At 38.1% G+C, this 18745-nt stretch overlaps 1 protein-coding gene across 4 annotated transcripts in view; it reads right to left on the reverse strand.

Moving 5' to 3' along the window:
* Nucleotides 1–648: 648 nt before the first annotated feature.
* The window catches only part of LOC139817318 (zwei Ig domain protein zig-8), a 126419-nt gene continuing 108322 nt past the window's right edge, over nucleotides 649–18745 (reverse strand). For 2 of the 4 annotated variants that reach the window (XM_071785302.1, XM_071785303.1), the window contains 4 exons: nucleotides 17838–18057; nucleotides 13031–13214; nucleotides 5322–5464; nucleotides 1091–3061 (listed from right to left, as the gene is read on the reverse strand). In XM_071785302.1, coding sequence (XP_071641403.1) covers nucleotides 2940–3061; nucleotides 5322–5464; nucleotides 13031–13214; nucleotides 17838–18057 — 669 coding nt within the window. In that variant the 3' untranslated portion in view covers nucleotides 1091–2939. Of the gene's footprint in view, nucleotides 3062–5321; nucleotides 5465–13030; nucleotides 13215–17837; nucleotides 18058–18745 lie in introns of all 4 variants that reach the window. The other 2 variants (XM_071785304.1, XM_071785305.1) reach the window with 2 other exon arrangements.

Below are 18745 nucleotides of genomic sequence, written 5' to 3' on the forward strand. Positions count from 1 at the left end.
TCGTTAAATCTTTTGGACGAGGTCGGACGAGGTATAGGATAGCGGCGAACGCTGGAATTCAACTATGTTATTTTTACAGTCGCTCGTCCTTTAATCGCAGCTCGGCGTGAAAGCGGCGTTTGTGCGGAACACTGCACCGCTTTGTTACGAGCTGGTCGAAGCTGGATGTGGGCAAGGGCTGAGTCATAGCTTCCTTTCATAAAACGTAAGCACTGCGCGCGCCTGATATTTCTCTCTCGAGAGAGAGAAACACCAGGCTCGAGTGTCTAATCGTGAAACTTATTTTAGTCCTCAAAATTCTCAAATCTAATAAACTGAAAGTTGCACGTATTTATTTTCATTGTTTAATGTGTTTATAATTGAACTGTGCGTATCTGTCGCCAAATGATAGTACTTTTACAGTCATCTAATCACCGGAAATCGAATGATTCTTTTTTTAGCGAAGCTTAATATACCATACGCTATATATTTTATTTACCACAATTTAAATAATTTCAAGTGTCTAGAAACGATCGATTTTCATTGAAGAATTGTCATAAAAGTTGCAAATAGAGCGTTACGTTCAAGATATCCCTTTATTTTCCAATCAATGAAAATCTCACATATGTATTCTAGGTCGCGCTTGCCGTAGAAATCGAGTAAAGCTTCGAATGAGGGAGAAAATGCCTCGTTTGTACGAGACACGCGATACAGAAGAGACGATGTCGTCAACGTCAGCTGTACGTGCGGAATTCTAATTCGCTATGCTCGATTTACAAAACTTTTCGCGCGATTTTACGTCAGCGATTCAATGTACATCCACATCAAATCACGCTCGATACATTTGCCGATTCGATCAAGTCATGTAAATTCTTTAGTTTGATAAACAAAATGTAAAACTCGCAAGACAACGGTTTCGATATATAATCTGCGCGATGAAATTCAGGTAGAAAATAGGATTTTAAAACAACTTTTGTGCAATTTCAAACAATTTTGTACTATTAGAACTATGCGCTCTTCAAAATGAATTTTATTCAAAGAGTAATACTTACCTGAAAGATCACGTATGATTATCCTAGGCTAAGTTTCTAAAATCAGCACTGTAAGGCATAAAATGAGACAAAGGCCAGTTCTTGTAAAACGCATATCATATATTACGTGATTTCGTTTTCCTCACGATAAAACGTTAGGTTCGGCTTAAATTTATATATTATAGCGTATAATCTTTCGTTCTCTCTCTCTCTCTCTCTCTTTCTCTCTCACGCACACACATTCTCTCATAGCATGGAGATTTGGTTGGCTGCATGAAAGACAAGCGTACCTTCATCACTGTACAACATACATTCAGATGATGGCCTGACAAGCCGTGTCACAAATTTTGCTGTGTGAGATAATATAATTACAAAACACGAATTTAATTACGAAATTATATGAAATGCGTTTGTTTCTACATACGCCGCGAGCTAAAGGTACAGCATCTGAATGTATCTTGGCGAATTTATACAAACATACATTAACACCCTGTCATAAAGAACGGGCACCGATATTGGAAAGCTTTAATCATTCTCTCTTTAACAATTTTCATTAAAAGTTATCGTATAGATTAACTTAATTTACAGTGTGTATAATATATATATGTATCCATATTATATTATTATCATAATTAACAATGGAATTCATTATAATAATCAAAATAATCTCAAAATATTTAACAGACCTTATCGATAGGCGGTAGTCTCCTCCGGTGGACCGATAACCGATGTTGTACGTTCGATGAGAAATTTGACGCCTTTTAATTATCAATAATAAAATAATATTATTGGATAAAACGATGGAAGCTCGTGATCCTGTTAATTGAAAAATTTGCGAGTCCCGTGTGAATCCTCGCACTCGTTCCGCGCTAAAAAACGCTCCGGTGGATGCAGAGAATTTTGTAATATAATGGTGCGAATAGTGATGGATGGAGGCCGAATCGAACAGCGCAATTTGTCTCGATTATCACAGTCCATAGTGATACGTGATAGCAGCCACTCCAATAGCTCGGTTAGCAGTTTGTGCCCAGAGCCTTTATTGTTTACCGGTTATTGGTTATTCGATACGCGGATTTATGATTTTACTGTATAGCTTTTTGGTCATTTCTGTTGCAAAAGAGCGACCGCGCTAGAATAACTTGGCGAAGTGCTAATATATATCGAATAATCAAACGCGCGTTGAATGGCACGATCGATGTTAACAGCATCATCGTATCGTTTCACAATGATCGAATAATTTGCTTCGCATCTGGGTAAGCATGTTATACATACTTGCGGTAATTTAGTCGGTACGCGCGCGTCTTGTCCGCCCGGAAATATTCAAGCCTAATGGAATTTCGCGGAAGAGCGAAATTCGAACACGAGCTGAGCTAAAAATGAGATAAGCACATCAGTGAACGACTTATCGTGAATAAACAATAACTAAATCCATAATACTCTTATCGACGAGCGTGTAATGCCCATCGGCTCTCGCGTGTGAATTAACTAGCTGAAAAGATGTTAAAAGCCGGCCGTTCACCGAGGTGTCTATCCCGCGTGAAAAATTTATGTTCCGTGTACAATCGCTCAATGAAATTGCGCTGAGAATTGACGAAGGTATTATCTTGCGATACAGACACGCTCCGACATGAATCTCGCGAATGCCGGGCGATCTATATCGCGTTTAGAATAACGTTCCAAGACGAGACGCAGCCAACCGCCTCTGTTTCGTCCCTACGTTCCTTATGTCAACGTAATATGTTAACGTAACACACTCCCTCTTTGGCCCTCGTGTCCACTCCCGTCACGATAATAGAAAAGTTCGCGCGGCGCACAGGTGATAATGTCTCGTTCACCGTTGTGGAGCACTGTCCCTTTGCCATCGCCACCAAGTGCTCTTTTCCTAACCCGGGCGACTCTCGTAATGCCCGAGGAAGCTGGGTTGAGCCTTCATCTGAGCACCTGACCACCCGATCGGGCTAGAACGGCGGCCAGGAAGAGTAGCGACGAGCTAGCGACATCCGCTCGAGCGAGTCGTGCACCGCTGTGATGTAGCTCGGCTAAACTTTCTCCTGAAACAGCGTCAAATACACTCACAAGGAAACGCTCGCAGATCTCTCTCCGACATTGATAATCTTTGGATACGTTGTAAAATAGTAATAATAAAATCAAAACAAGAATCATATCGCAAATTTGAGAATTAATGCAAATATTTCAAAGTGTATATATTCAAAAAATATTTTATCAAATACAAACGTAAAACATATAAAATAAACCGAGAGTTTGAACTACTGTAAAACACATCAGAGACTTATCAAAATTGATGGAAGGCAGTTGCGAAAACGTTTCCTCGTCAAATAGCGTGAACTTCGATCGAGTTTAGACGCGTTCGTCGAATATTAGCAATTATAACGAAAGCCCGAGCGACATGATGCAAATATTAGGAAACGCCTTGTACAATTCAACTGAGACGCTTGTCGAACCTGTATTAAGTTATGCGGAGAATAATCGAAATAACGTTTGTACAAGTCATCTTGTAATACGAGGTTCCTGAGGAACCGCAAATTCCCCAGTATTCGATTCCAAGTAAAGGTGCAGCCACGATCGTATATGTTGAAAGCTGTTTGAATTTATGAACGAATTATTTTTGCATGCCGCGCGAAGTGAGTCTCTTCGTCATCGACGATTGTGTCGCGCGAATTTCTCTGTTATTTCTTCGCAGAATGGAAACGTCCTGACTATGAGATAGATATCTTTATTTCTAACATCCTGTTGAAAAGAAAATGGGAAAAATCGAAACTATCTTATTCAAGAAAAATAAATTTCGAAAAATTACGAATTAAAAATTGTCCTACTTGTATATTTGTGATGACAGTTTTAGTTTTGTAATGAGAAGAAGCAAGTAACGAGTATCCCAAATTGCAAATAAAATGGTACTACACTTGAGAAAATCGTACGAAAATAAATGACAAACATATAAAAAATTATAGGGTTTTTTAACGGGAGCTTCTTAATGTGAGAATATAACATGAGAGCTCGATAGAGATTAATCTGGAAACCATAATGCGTAAGTCGCAACATCAAAGCAATTGTGCAAAGTTTGTCTGTGTAGTTAGAAAATTCTACTTGCGTACTTAGTTTCGTCGCGAGTTCCTGCGCGGAAGCATTTTAAGAAGATCCTTTATAACAAGTTCCGACATGCCAACTTTCTCGCAGGAGTCAAACACCGGAGGACTTTTAGGCGCATCTGCGAGCGCAGTTCAAGATAAATATTAAATGCTTCAAAAGCACGTACTTTGGTAATAAATAGCCGAGTCTGTAGCTACGGTACAGAGAGAAAGAGAGAGAGAGAGAGAGAGAGAGATAGTTTGATACACAAACGTTTCGGCTGTAGCTTTTGTAATGGAGCAAGCGCGAATACCGCGCATCGGTGAATGTTGTGAATTCGTCAATTACTTATGACTCGTAGCACGATTCTCCTCTAACTGTTACCAGTCTGTTTCGTATCATGTTAACCAGCCAAATAGTTTGAGATAAGTTTCCACACAGGCTGTTTCAAAACCAGGTACCATTTTCACCATAGATTTTTCGAAACAAATTTCAATTTCAAATGAAACAGAACGCGCATACGCACAGAAGAGTGGTACAATAGAATTCCTGTACTATTTAAACATTGTTTAACCATTGTTTAAACATTGTTAAAGGAATGGTCGATTATCCAAACAGCGCTATCAAAGAAACGAAAATAAACGTTCTACCTGTTTCAATATAAACAAGTTTTAGTACGTTTAGTATACACGAGGTATCCTTAATTCCAGTAGTCTTTATTCTATAAACGTGTTTGCGAAATGTAAAATGTTAGTATTTTAACGCGTAAATAAATTAACATTTTTACAGTATCATTTTGAAGCATTCGTTGCTTTAGAAATATGCTTCAGGATAGGGTAAAGTATATATAGAAAGAAAGCTGCACTAAATTAGCTAAAAAGTATGTAAATTAACAACTCAGAAGAATTAAGAAAATAGAATGATAAAAAAGACCGTTAAATTATAGTCATAATTTTTGTTTTGTTGCGTTCACAGAATATCATGTAATAAATGAATATTTTTACGTCAAAATGTTATTCCAGATCGATTATCCGAGCATTTTGTTGTCCGATTAAGTTATATAATAAGTTAAATATAAAGAGTTTTGCAATAACAGTTTTGATACGTCCTGTATAAGTTAAACCAACGAGATGACAGCATCGTTACTTTTCACGCGCTTTGACGATAAAAGCGATAACATAAAAGAGCAATCGAGAAATATCAGAAATGCAAAAATATTCTCACCGTTTAAAACGTGCACGTGAACTGTGGCAGGTTGGTCCGGCATGGTGGTAAGCTGGCAGGTGTAATTTCCGCTATCCATAGGTCCGACCTTAGCTATGCTGAGAGTCGAATTGGCCCCCTCTTCCATCAGGTCCGTTTTCACGCTGTAACAGGTACACACGTTGAAATTTCAATGCCCCGAAAGTTTGCCGACGAGAATTTCTCACGCGCCGTATTTCGTGCTTGACGACGTTGCTGAAAGCAATATGAATGTATGTGTGTTCGATTTTCCTGTCGCGCAGCATTGCATTATTAGAATCTATTCGAGATTCTTATTTCACAAGTCTGATATATCTACGATAATCACATCTGCCGCAAAAAGCTATTAATTAAATGGCTATTAATACGTAACGTCCAAGGTTGAAAATGTGTCAGTCACGGTGATATGCTTTTCGGGAACATTCCATAGAAATTGTTAACGTGAAGTCGCGAGATCTCATGCTGTAATAGCGCGAAAGAAGAGAAGTATCTCCCGAGACTAACGAGACCTCCTCAATTTTCGAGAACTCCGATTTTCTACTACCCTTGCATCTTCTTCTTTGTCCTGACTAATCGCCGATCCTCCATCACTCGAGTCGTTTTTCTTCTTCCCCGACCTTTTTTTTTATCTCTGCTCTCACCGGCACACCATACTCGCTCCCCATTCGCATGCTTTTATGCGAACTTTCTTACGCGGTAGGTAAGTTAATTGCAAATCGAGCCGAAATTATCGGCTCCCGCGAGAACAGTTTGTTACTCTGCAAACAATAGACCGAATAATAAGTTCCGCCGAATAAATATTTGCGCAGAGCCGGTGAACTACCTTGATAACGCACTTCATATTGATCAACGGTCCTTTTTTTTTCTTTACCGCGTCGAATTGCATATTTCAGTCTCGTACAAACAATTCGCGAACTCACTTTTGTGCGAATACGAGGAATACGTAGTAACGTTATTATGATGTACTGCTCATGAAAGTTTAAGAAAAATTGTATTTTCCGCTCGCATATTGTTGGAAAAGAAAAAGTCACGAAATTCGAAATAATTTGCAAAATGCAACAATACTTGACATTTTTCGCGACTATATTTTGCGTCAATGTAATTTCACTGAGCATTTCGTTTTCCTACATATATCTCTTTATTATTCATTTCGTATTAACGTCACGAAATGGCATTCATTATCCGTACATTGGATCTGCATAAATCATTGGATGCAGGAGTTTCCGTAATGAGGCCTGTCCTTTTCGCGAAATCGCATTTCAAGTTGAAAAGAAGGACGAAGAATGCAATGAAACAATGACTTCGTTAAAGTGCGCTAATTGCAGACAGAAATATACCCGCTTTCTCGAGGGAGAAAGGTTTCCGCGTGAAACTGCATGCTGCAGAGACGTCTTGCGGAAAATTGCTCTCGTACTTGACGTTCTTATTTTTGTGAGAAACTAGCGGAAAAAGGGGGACTGTTCGAGCGAGCATTTTGTACGAGTACGAGGTGCAAATAGCGACTCGGGGCGTTTCAGCGGACCGGCAAACATTGAGGGATGATGGCACAGTTAATAGTTTTTATCATAATTACGTTTTTATACTCTTCCGAAATATCAAAGCTGGATGTAATCGTAACGGTATTTGTTTAAAAAAAAGTAAAAAAAATGCGGGAGAAAAAGACCAAAGTTAGAAACAAAAATACGATTATAAAAGTTATAACAATTTTGCTGACAATCCCACCGGCTGTGACGACGATCGTCACGTTGGAGCTATGTTCTACATGACTTTCAGTTCGCGCTTTTAAAAGGCTACTTGACAGCTACAGCGGCAAACGTTTGCCCGGTAAATATTTCACCGCGGAAATTTTTAGCATTTCCTTTTTGCGTTCTGTACGCGACAGACGTGACCGCACGGAACAAAAGCGTGCGCTTTTATGGCAATACCATCCCGGACGTATTGTCGCTACTCCATGTACTACGGGAATAATACAAGTTCCCTAAGTGTTATTTGATAAGAAAAACTGTTCTCTCTCTTTCTCTTTATGTTTTGTTCTAACGGCCGATTATACGTCAAATCGCTCTAAATTCAACCTGATTTTTTCGCACGAGACTGATGGATATCGTTCGCGATAATTCGTTACAACTTTTGAGAGTTTTTAAAGAATAAGGGAGAAAGAGACAAAAAAAGGAGCGAGAGAGAGATAAAAGTTACACAAAGAATCATTTAAACTGGTAATCTTGTCAAATGGATCCAATTAAGGATTCGATTCACGCTGCCGCAACTGCTTTATTTAATTGGAATGCTACTGTTCAGGATTTTCCGCAGCAAAGCATCTCTCTCTCTCTCGTGGCTTTCCTACAACGTGACCTCATGTGTTGCAATTGTTGTTCAATAGTCGTTGTTCCTCTTATCCTCCTACGATGGTTAACGTGCAATTCTGTAGAGAAACAAAGCTCACTCTTCCCCAAGCTGCTTCTCCAGCTTCGCTATCCTTCGCGGAGGAAACATCCTTATTTATGCTAGGTTGCGTGTCGCTGAAAGTGGAAACTTGACCGAGAAAGGTTTTGAATCGCGCCGAGCAAGCGAGACTTTAATCGAAAAAGTTCCTCCGTCGCAATTTGTCGCTTTCGTTACCCTCGGCCGGTTGAACACCGGCAGGCGATCGCTCGTTTATTCGCGACGTCGAGGGTCCACCGCCTACGTCGAAGCAACGTAGAAGCTTTGTGAGAGAGAGAATTCTTACAATTAATTCGATACGGAAATGCGAAATGAAAATAAGAAAGTAGTTACCAGGGATCTTGGGATCAGCTCAAAAAATTGCATAGTCGAATGTAAAGTTAAACGTGGATATTTATGTCTTTAAATTAAATAGCTTTAAATAAGCTGTGCTTAGAAGCCGCGCGCTTTTATCACGATTACTGTGCTGTAAGTAATTTTTGTGCTAATTCCGCAGTAGTGGTTTTAGAAGATTCAACATTGCCCGGCGTTACTAATTATTGCGTTTACGAATAAAATTAAAGCTGCGTACCGGCTTAAGTAATGGGATTAATGTCACCGATGAAAATTTCGTTGTACGTATGACTCGCGTAATTTTAATGCGATGATAAATGGCAGCTGGCCAAGTTGCGGAATTCAATAATTACGGAACAATAATTACAGCATCGGGTATTATACATTAAGTTAAATACTGTTTATATTATTATTTATTACAGGAACCCACACACACATTTTTGTTTTATAATCGCTTTAAACTTACGCTTTGTTTTATCCTTTTGTCGACGAGCTTAAGCAAGCATAAAATCCAAGTTTTTTTCACACATATAATATATACGCGCACATTTTATAAATACTCTCATAAACATTACTTTTTTCTCAGTGCTCAGAAATTGACAATACGGACCGCCCGTGTAATGCAACCGGCAAACGATGATTAATCGCGCGAGACATTACTTCGATCGATGAACTGATGTGGCTGTTAACCCTATATAAGCGATTAGTTATTTCTTTATTCGCGGCGCAATCAGCCGAACGCATTGGTACTGTATAAGGATTAGCAATTTATCATTCAACGCGATGTCGACACGGCGAATGCTCTTTCTGCTGATGCGGCATGGGACGTATTCGTTATATAAAATGAGTTCAATAATGAATCTGCGAGCGTTCTCGTGTGTGATGACGGGTAGGAAACTGTAAAATGGAAATTTATACGCTTATTATTAAATTAAATATTAATTACATCTTATTTTACATTTTTATGCATATTTTAGTTTTTAGTTGAATAGAATAATATGTGCAAAGAAATATAAAATATTCATGAAATGAAATTCTCATGAAACAGCTACTCTTTTTACAATTATTAGATAATAATTAAATTTAAAATGCCATGATATCCACTGTAGCTTATATTATACTGTAGGATATATTTTAGGCAAAAGATATCCTTTCTTCACAAAAGTAATAATAAAGCTATGTGTTTATTTGAAGGAAACATTCAAGTATGAATTTTTCAACAGAAGTCAACAAGTTCTATTTTTGCGATTTTAAAAATAATATTTTAGATTATTCAGAAAGTAGGTTTTTATACGGCATTTTTTCTTTGTCTCCGACGCTTTTAGATATACATAAGAACTTAAATAAAAAACAATACAATATACTTTAAGATCAGTGTATTTTCCACGATTTCATCAGTATCTTTAGTAACGTCTCTTCTTCTGTTTTAGCTTCATACCGCGGGTGAAAAATATCAGTGGACGCTTGATGGATTGCCGCGGCATTGACAAAATGAAAGCGCGAGAGAGCTAATATGTTCAAGCGAGCAATATGTCCTTTATCACGGTGCAGATTGGGCCAGGTTAAACCTACATTGCGAATAAATTAAGATAGATCGTAAACATAACATTGATTCGACGGCGCGGAAAATTCGATTTAACGCCGGTCAACTACGGGCCACGCTTTGTGCATTACTATCGCCGTCGTAACCGGAGGTTTAATTACAATCCCGAAAATTTAATGTAATTTGACACTGCGTAAAATGCTATTTTCCACCGTACACTTCCCCTTCCATTCGATGATCGTTACGCCGTCAAGAGTCCTACTGTAATTTAATGAATTAAACGCGATGTTAAGCGCTATAAATTCATTGTCACTTTACCTTTAGCCCCGGATACCGTTCGCAAATAATTTGATTAACGATTAACTCGGGTCGTTGTTATAATGCTACTTTATAGCAACGCCCAAAAGTGTATGTATGTACACTCCTTTTAAGAAAATATTTAAGTTGAACGAGAAATTTTCTGTGCTTTGTTTCCGTAAAATGTTCGGTAGTAATTTAGTAAATTATGTTGCATTTTTATATATAAATTTCAATAATTTGGAAACATAGATATATAATTCAGAAAAAAGTGATTATATATTTTGTATAGTGCTGTAAGAACAAGATAATTAGTTGTTAAAGATAAAGAATTAATTTATATGTTTGATAGAAAACTTCTCTTCTCTTTCTGTTTCCTGAGTATTTTTTCCAAGGTATCGCAATGTTGATAATCGATGTAGACATATCTGAAAGCGCGAGATCATCAGCGACGCATTGTTAAATTATGGGGAACAGAGGAAACCAGATAGATGTCGGGTGATTTAATTAAATGAAAGGTTAAATTAAGCGAGATAGCAATAATTCTTGCTCTCCCGTCACTGCAGACGCCGCTGCATTGGGAAAACAAGTGCTATGGCACTGCAGCAGTTTCATGTGCAACGTGTTTACGGTTTGCGCAGCTGGGTTTGCGGTTCACGGAGTGTCCCGCGTGAGAGCGAGCGAGAGAAAAAAAGGGAAGAAGAAAATAAAATTTGAGCACGATCGGCCGGGAACACACATTCGAACTTGGTTCATACGACAAGCATTAAAGTACTAATACAAATTTAAAAAAAATTATCGCGACAGCGAGAAAATTCACGGCTGATAGAGATGATAGAAACGATTTCGAGAGATATAATAGCCGAGAGATTCTAATTCTAGAGGTAATTCTAACTATCTCTTATAAAATTTAGAAAGATGTTAATTAATACTTTTAATGCGTCACGGACGGCAAAATATTTAGCGTCAGTACCGTACAGTAGCGTACAGTTGCCAGGCAGATCGCAGAGGGACGCTATTCTGTTCTCGCAGCGGGATCCACGACCTCGTGTATATACAGTCGTCGTATGTACAGAAGCGCGCAACGCAAACTAATTTCATTTACTGTCCCGCCGTGTCTCACCGGCACCTAACTTTACTGTCAGGGCGGGCCCACGGAAGCGTCGGTCTCGACCAAGAACCGGCCCCCCCGAACATTGGAACCTTTCTCGTCGACACGCCGCCATCCTAACTCTCGCGGCTGCTGTCATCAACCACCATGTAACTCCGTATGAGCACTCTACCGGCACGTATTTTCGGGTCCTTCGGGGATGTTCTTGTATCCTGGCCCGAGAAATCGCGAGCAAAAAGGCTGGAAGCGATGACATTTTGCACATCAGTGCTGTCATGATATACGAATATAAATTTCCCGAGAAGCTTTATGAAAGTTTCATAAAAAGTGCAAATTTTCAGTATTATCCGAGAAAACCATGCAGTTTTCTCAAAGCTTACAGTTTATGAAATATGCATATATAATTTTTGTATATGCATATAAAAGATAAAAGATTTTTATGGTCCTTTTAATGGTCCTTCTAATGGTCCTTTTAATCAGTAATTTATAAAATATAAAAAAATGGTTTTCTTTATTAATAAATCTTGATGTATAGCATGGTATTTTCATTGTCTATTGTAATAATTCGGTGTTATAAAAGAGAATACTGAAATTTGACTGCTTTTAATAGCAATAAAATAAATAAGCTGTCAAAGACGTGTAAGTACATTACTACAAATTCACATCTCTCGCGAACGTCAGGTTTTCATTTCGTTTCGTTTTTCGAGATTGCAGCTATGAGCATATATTCAACATGATAAATTACATCATTTATCATACTTAACAAAGTAACACTGGACGAGACAAGAAAAATGCGAATATGCGACAACGTATAAATGGGATGAAATTTCGCGAGTTTTTTTCCCCGACTTTCGTCCAAAATTTTTGGACACGACTTTCGAACGGGGCGTGTGAAACGACCGGAATACGTTGCATAATGGAATGTTTTATATCCCATATCTCACATCTCATTGAACGATATGGAACGAACTATATATTAACGAAGCTTAATATGACAGCGTGTCGCTTTTGCCTTTTTCTTATTTCCGCCGTGAGTTTTATTCAGCGCGACAGTTGAACGAGCCGGCGAATCTCTCCGCTATTATACGGATCGCGAATAATGAATTCTTATGCTCCGGAATCGGTTCTTTAAAATTCTACCGTTCCAGCCAAGTTGCACAGGAATCTATAATAATATATAATCCGCGAGAGAGACGAGGGAAGAGCGAGCCGTTTTTTTTTAACGTTCCGCGAGAAACGTTCTGGGGGGAGACGTACAAAGAGCCGAGAATTATGTACATGCGCGCGATCTAGATTTGACTTTTCCCGGTCGCTTCTGCGGGAAAGTTGACACAGAGTCTTTCAACCGCGCGTAAATGCCTGTCAAACAAGGAAAAGTTTCGTGAATTAATTACACTTTGCTCGCATAACCGCGTCAAGTTTGTCCGACATTTAGATTATGCATTTCTCATATTTGCCGAGAAGCATTTCAAGCGAGAATGACTTTGCGCAAGCAAATTTCGAATAATAGAGCTATTAAGCTTAAAGACCTCTTCGCACCTACGTCATTTCCGGCGCAGCGTATAGTTGCATCATACATATTATATAACAATACTAATTTAAAATTATACATTTCCATATTCTCACGATTGCGATTGGCATTATGAGATAAAATATATTGATACATTACTTTGATACGTATATTGATATTGTGTAAAGTATATTATATTATAATAAACTATTAATATATTATATTAATATAATATTAATAAATATATTATATTATATAATATATTATATAATAAAGTATATTATATTATAATAAACAACAGTTTTGATGCAAAAGAAAAGCGAACGAAAAATAATAGCTTAAAAATATAAAAGCTCGCTAATAAAGAGGAGATTAGACAGTGAAGACCGTCTTCAATTCTTTCAGCTGATATTAAGCGGCATAAAGAAAAGAACGGGTTATTTAAAACTTCGGATTACCTGATACCGCCTCTCGTCGTATCGTAGTTCAAGACTCTATTGCCATGGAGCCATTGGACGACGCTGTACTGCACCTGCATCGCTATATGACGCACGACGCATAGTAGTTCGATGGTGCTATCCGCTTCATAATACTTGTCCCGCAGTGGTTCGCCCAGGGCGTCCACTATTTGGACGGACGGTGCTGAAAATTAAAAAAAAGTAAGATTTATCAGCGAGTCTTATTTTTCGACCGGCAATCGCGTGAAGGACTCGGAAAAATAACTCTAATTTGATAATATCTTCTGCCATCCAGAAAGAGAACGTAATTAATACACTTTTCAAGTGCATCAATATCTCTTCGCGTAGTAAACATTTGACTACATTATGAAGCCATAATTTCGGTCAATGAGAAAAAAATTGGGCATGTCGCAGCCAATTCGGAGCTTTCCAAGCGCACGTCGTCGACTTAAAGTTTCTATCCTCTTACAAGAAGTTTTCGTGTCACCACATTAAAGTAAAGATACTACATTTGGTTTAAATATCAAAGTTTTATAGCTCGCGCGAAAGTTTTACACATTAATACGTTACGTACGAAGCATGTCGTCGCACTTTTATCGGAAAGTTATCTTTCATTTGAAAAGTCACATTTCAACCTATTCTTAACTTCTGATATATCCGATCTTCTTTCTTCCTTTTCTTTTTCCGATTTTTCCACATTGTTCTCTATATTTTTTATCTCTTGTTTCAATCAGACTGTCATATAATCTATTCTATAATTGCGTAGTTTTGTAAATTCTCAAACTTCATAGACTTCGTCTGTTATTATTCAGCGTCGAAAAAATTAATTGACAGGTGAAGGCAATTAACTGAATATCGGAATTGAAGCTTATGAGTTTTACTTTTACGAGTATAGTACCACTTTTATTCATCGCCACACATTTTTGTCGTAATCATTACCGCAGATAATTGCAATATAATTTTGTTCTTACGGAGAGATCACTTGCGAGATTCTTACTCTAACGCAATTAGTACTATTTGCCGAGTTCGTCGATCTCTCGCCGTGGCAATCATGCGCATCATGAAATTCGGCCGTACACACGAGCGTGATATTGGATTACATCGAAGTCGGCTTCAAATATTTAACTTTATGGCCCAATAAATATCTCTCATATTGACGTCATTGGGTTGTCCACACGATCGAGTACCAAACGCGATCGAGCAAACCGATTCATTCGCGTCTTCCGTTCAGCTGGACCATTTCCAATCGGTGCCTCTACGTATAGGCTATATTGCGGCCACGAAAGCTAAGTAACGTACGGCTGCCGAAAGAAATCACGAAAAAGGGAAACGTTTTGGAGATAGATCAGAGTGTTCTCTCGCCGACCTGGTACTCGACCTCATGAATACCGCGCGAAATGTAATCTCTCCCGCGCTCGCCCTTTTCTCTTTCGCCCGTTTTTTTTCCTTTTCCTTTTTACGCGCTCTCCATCTGAGGTATGCCGCATTTTATTTCGCATGCTTTTTCGCAACACGATACAAAATTTTCCCCATCCTACCACTGTATCCGGAAATAAGTATGTTTTTCGCTTATTTTTTCCTTTTCTTTCTTCCTTACCTGATAATTTCACGTTAACATTTGCAAATTTCGAGCTACCATATGTAATTGCAGTTAATACAAATAATACAAATAATAGAACTCCGAGCAGATACCAGAACAACAATGTTTGAATACTTTGTAGGAATACCTATCTATGTATAATATTATAAAAAATAAACATTTAAATAAATTTAAATAAATTAGACAAATAAAATTTATATATATAGGCAAATAAAATTATTTTTAGTGGAACGCTAAAATTTTCGTTTATATTTTACTTTCATCACGAAATGCGTGAGCAATAGAACTTTAGCAAAGAACAAAGAACTTGAAACTTTCTCGCTGTTACATTTGAATTTTAGACACATCTACCCTGCTCTTATTACTTCAAGAGTCGAAAAGCAAATTAGAGATTGCATCCCACTCGTGAAGCTTGTGCACGCTTTTGTTAACATCGTAACATCTTCTTTTATTAATATCGTAGGAGGAACACGCGTCGACTAAATTGGTAGAGCGGAGACAGAGAAGGAGATCGACGGCAGGTGTATAGGAAGACGAACGATCGATAGAGGTCGAGGAAGTAGTACTGCATACCAAAATCTCGGCTACTTTATCTTGCGGAATCTCATCCTCACGGATTAAGTGTTGATCCTTCCTTTTGCGTAGATTCGTTCCAGCATAGCAACAATATTAGCGTTCTTTAAATATAAACCACCGATAGTGTCCAGAATTGTGAGTTTACTTGTTTTACATTTTTCTTTACATGGACGATCATGAGAACATTCTCATGTCATCAAATTATGTTCATAGTAGTAGAGTTAATTTTTCGGTACTTATATATTGTATCATACTAATTATAAATAATTGTGAGTTTTATAACAAAGAATTATAATAATACAATAATTTTATATTCAAAAGATCAATTGATTTACGTTATTTGAATATATCTATTCACACATACAGAAATCCCACTCTGTTCAAAAAATAGCACTGATAATTGATTGGAACGCGCAACAATAGTCAGGCAGGACGCATTCATATCTCCTGCGTTAATTATCGTACGGCGCGAGATCCATCGATAAAACGCGTTTGCAAGATTCGCACAATGGACAATTGTGTTTACCGTAATTTGACTTTCAAAGTTGAACAGATACAGAAAGAGAATAGGTTGCCGCGGCCAATGAGAATGCGTGGTTCGACGATATATCGTTCTTTCAACGGCATTTGACTTTTCGGACCGCGTTACAAACGACCTCGTGAAAGCTCGCGCACAAAGAGGTATCAACAGGGTGAAACGATTAAACTTTAATTGTACGAATATCGAATGATATCTCGGTACTCGATAGGAAACGCGAAATAAATGTCTAATATCTTCGCGTCGCCCACACTATCAAAATGGAAGAATAAGATAATCATTTGCGAAAACTTTTATTTTAATGTAAATACGCGCAGCAGTCTTTCAAGGCGATCGCGACGAACGTCGCACACACCGCAGGAATTATTTCGACAAATTACGGAGAATGGTGGAATGCTACGAGGATAAGTGCAAGGGACTTTAAGTAGATAATCCCTTTGAACTCGCGTTAGGAGATTCTGGGCTATAACGCGAAGAAGCTACGTCGTCTTATCCCGTAGAAACGAAAGCTTACGATATAATCTCACATCGGCAAAGGCGAGCAAACCGGGAAATAAGTAAAAGAGAAGACTCTTGCTTTTTTTTATCGTAACCCCGCAATTCTATACGATTTAGCGAAAGTTACGTCCGTACGTCTTTACTTAGACTTTCTAGAATTTTTTTAGTCGCTCTATGCACGTTACCGTGTTATAGTTTGGAATTTGAAATATATTTTATTTTATTAGAAAAGATGGTCTAGAGAATATAATCATATTAATTTTATACTTTGAAATCGCGTACATCGTACAGATTCGTGCGGGATATTTTGTAGGTACTTCTTCGAGCTACAATTTCGCGACTTTTTAATAAACGTACCCGTTGTCGACCTTTATTCTTATTTCATAATGCCGACTGTTATGTTTTTACGGCGCGCCCTTATTGTCCACCGTTAGACTTTAAAATTACGCAATTTCTCCTCTCGCATTAATTAAAATCTTCCCGCCGTTTACAATTTTCCGTTGTCCATTTCTCGCTCCAGATCTCCGTCTAGCTGCCACTTCACCCTTATACAGCCTCATTTCGCCGAATTGCTCGACACACCTCGATTACCGGACTACAACGAGATGAAGTTCTTCCGCTTTGCACCGCCGCCGCGCGCCGCGCCCTTCCGAACTGAACGGACCGTGGATTTTCTCTTTCCTCTATTCCCGTCCGTCTCGACTACAAGGCACTTCGTTTTCAATTATCCTTTTAAGCGATCTCCACCGCAAGAACATTGCAGACGGAGGCAATTTGTCCGATCGCTCGCAGAACTGCGGAATTTGAGTTTCTCTTCTTCTCGTCTACTCTCTGTCGCTAGCATATTGAATCGTAAGGTATTACCGGGAGATAAAAATTCTTCTTTCTTTGCTCTCTTATTAATTCAAATGAGCGCGAAGGTGGCATTGAAGAAAGGTAGGATTTAAGAAAAGTGTCTCGGTTTTTCATTCTAATCAGTGCTGTTTCAATTCTCTCATTTATCTACGTTTTATTTTCAAAAAGTTTTATTTCAAATAGACATATAAGCAATTCCATTATCTTTGTTTTAAAATATACATATAGTTTTTTACGTTTTATCAAGTCTTTTGTTTGAAAGACAAAGTAAAAACTTGAATTACAATCATCCTAACTATTTAAAATCTCTTTTAAATACATTCTTCCTTTGTTCGTATAAATGCTACATTAAGTTCGTCCCAGACACGACGAGGGTGGAACAAAAAAGTGTGAAACGGAAGAAAAAGACATGTAAGCTTGAGAGAAAGTAAATAGTAGAGAAGAGTGTTCGTTCTTTGCTCCGCTTCTTTTAAGAGGCTAAAACAATTGCGTCAAATTGCTCAAAAAGAGTTCATTCAGAAAAATCTACAAATGACATTCTCTACGAGGAATTTAAAATCCGAGTTGTGTAAAGAGAGCGCTGCGTGAAATCTATTCAAAGCGAGCACGTGAACTAGAAACGTGCGGAAATCTTACTCTCACGAAGCATATATGGTTCGGTAAGACGTCATCGTCGTTATCAACATTACTGTCCCGATGTTGACGCTAGGCAAAGGTCGTTAGGGCACGTTATCACTTACCGTTAATGTGTAGGTTGACATAAATGAACTTTGGTGGATGGGTACTGATCTGACACTCGTATTGGCCCTCGTCGCTGCTGTTAACACGCTTGATACGCAGACGCCAGTTGTCCGGGTACTGAAATTCGATGGTGTATCTCGAGTCGCCGGTGTACGTCTGTTGGCCGACTGTCAGCAGTCTCATCTTCTCGCTGCTCTCCTGTCGTCGCAACCAGGATACCTGAATACAAAATGATTCTCCTTGAACGCGATTGCTGCATTCGAGAAACTTTCCCATAAAAACATCACCGTGGTTGGCTCGTTTTCATTAATATCTTTACAAACTCTTTTACAACGTTAATGTTCGTACAAATATGACACAACTGTATCTGTGGTCACCAAAGACAGATTCGAATATTTTTTTCGATTCAAATGTCTAGCCGCCAGTCAACACAAGGATCGCGTATAAAAATATCAACAGGTGTACAGACAATAGTTCGTGTGCGGATTTTTCCGATTCTACCGACAATTCTCATGTGTATGCGTTTTATATATGCGAGCATATTTGTACCGTACTACTATCTTTGCTTCGTAAAAATATTCTGACAATATTTTATTTTCACAACTCTGGCTTATTTCTACTGCAATTTTGTAATAGGTAATCGAAAAACATTTAATAGAGCTAATAAACATTTAACAGCTAATCGATAAGATAATAATCGATTAGCTGATTGAAAATAAGGCCCTTGTTTTTCTGAGTTTACGTTTTGATTAAATATTTCTCCAATAGATACAATATTTCTTTCCAGTTTTGTTTTTTTCTTTATCATAAAGAACGTGTGATTTGCGATTAAATTGGATTGTGCAATATAAATTTACAGTAAGTGAAACGATTAATCGATTTCTACAAGCTGTGTCAAGATCAGATT

The sequence above is a fragment of the Temnothorax longispinosus genome, chromosome 8, assembly GCF_030848805.1.
Source record: "Temnothorax longispinosus isolate EJ_2023e chromosome 8, Tlon_JGU_v1, whole genome shotgun sequence".
NCBI classification, from domain to species: Eukaryota; Metazoa; Arthropoda; class Insecta; order Hymenoptera; family Formicidae; genus Temnothorax; species Temnothorax longispinosus.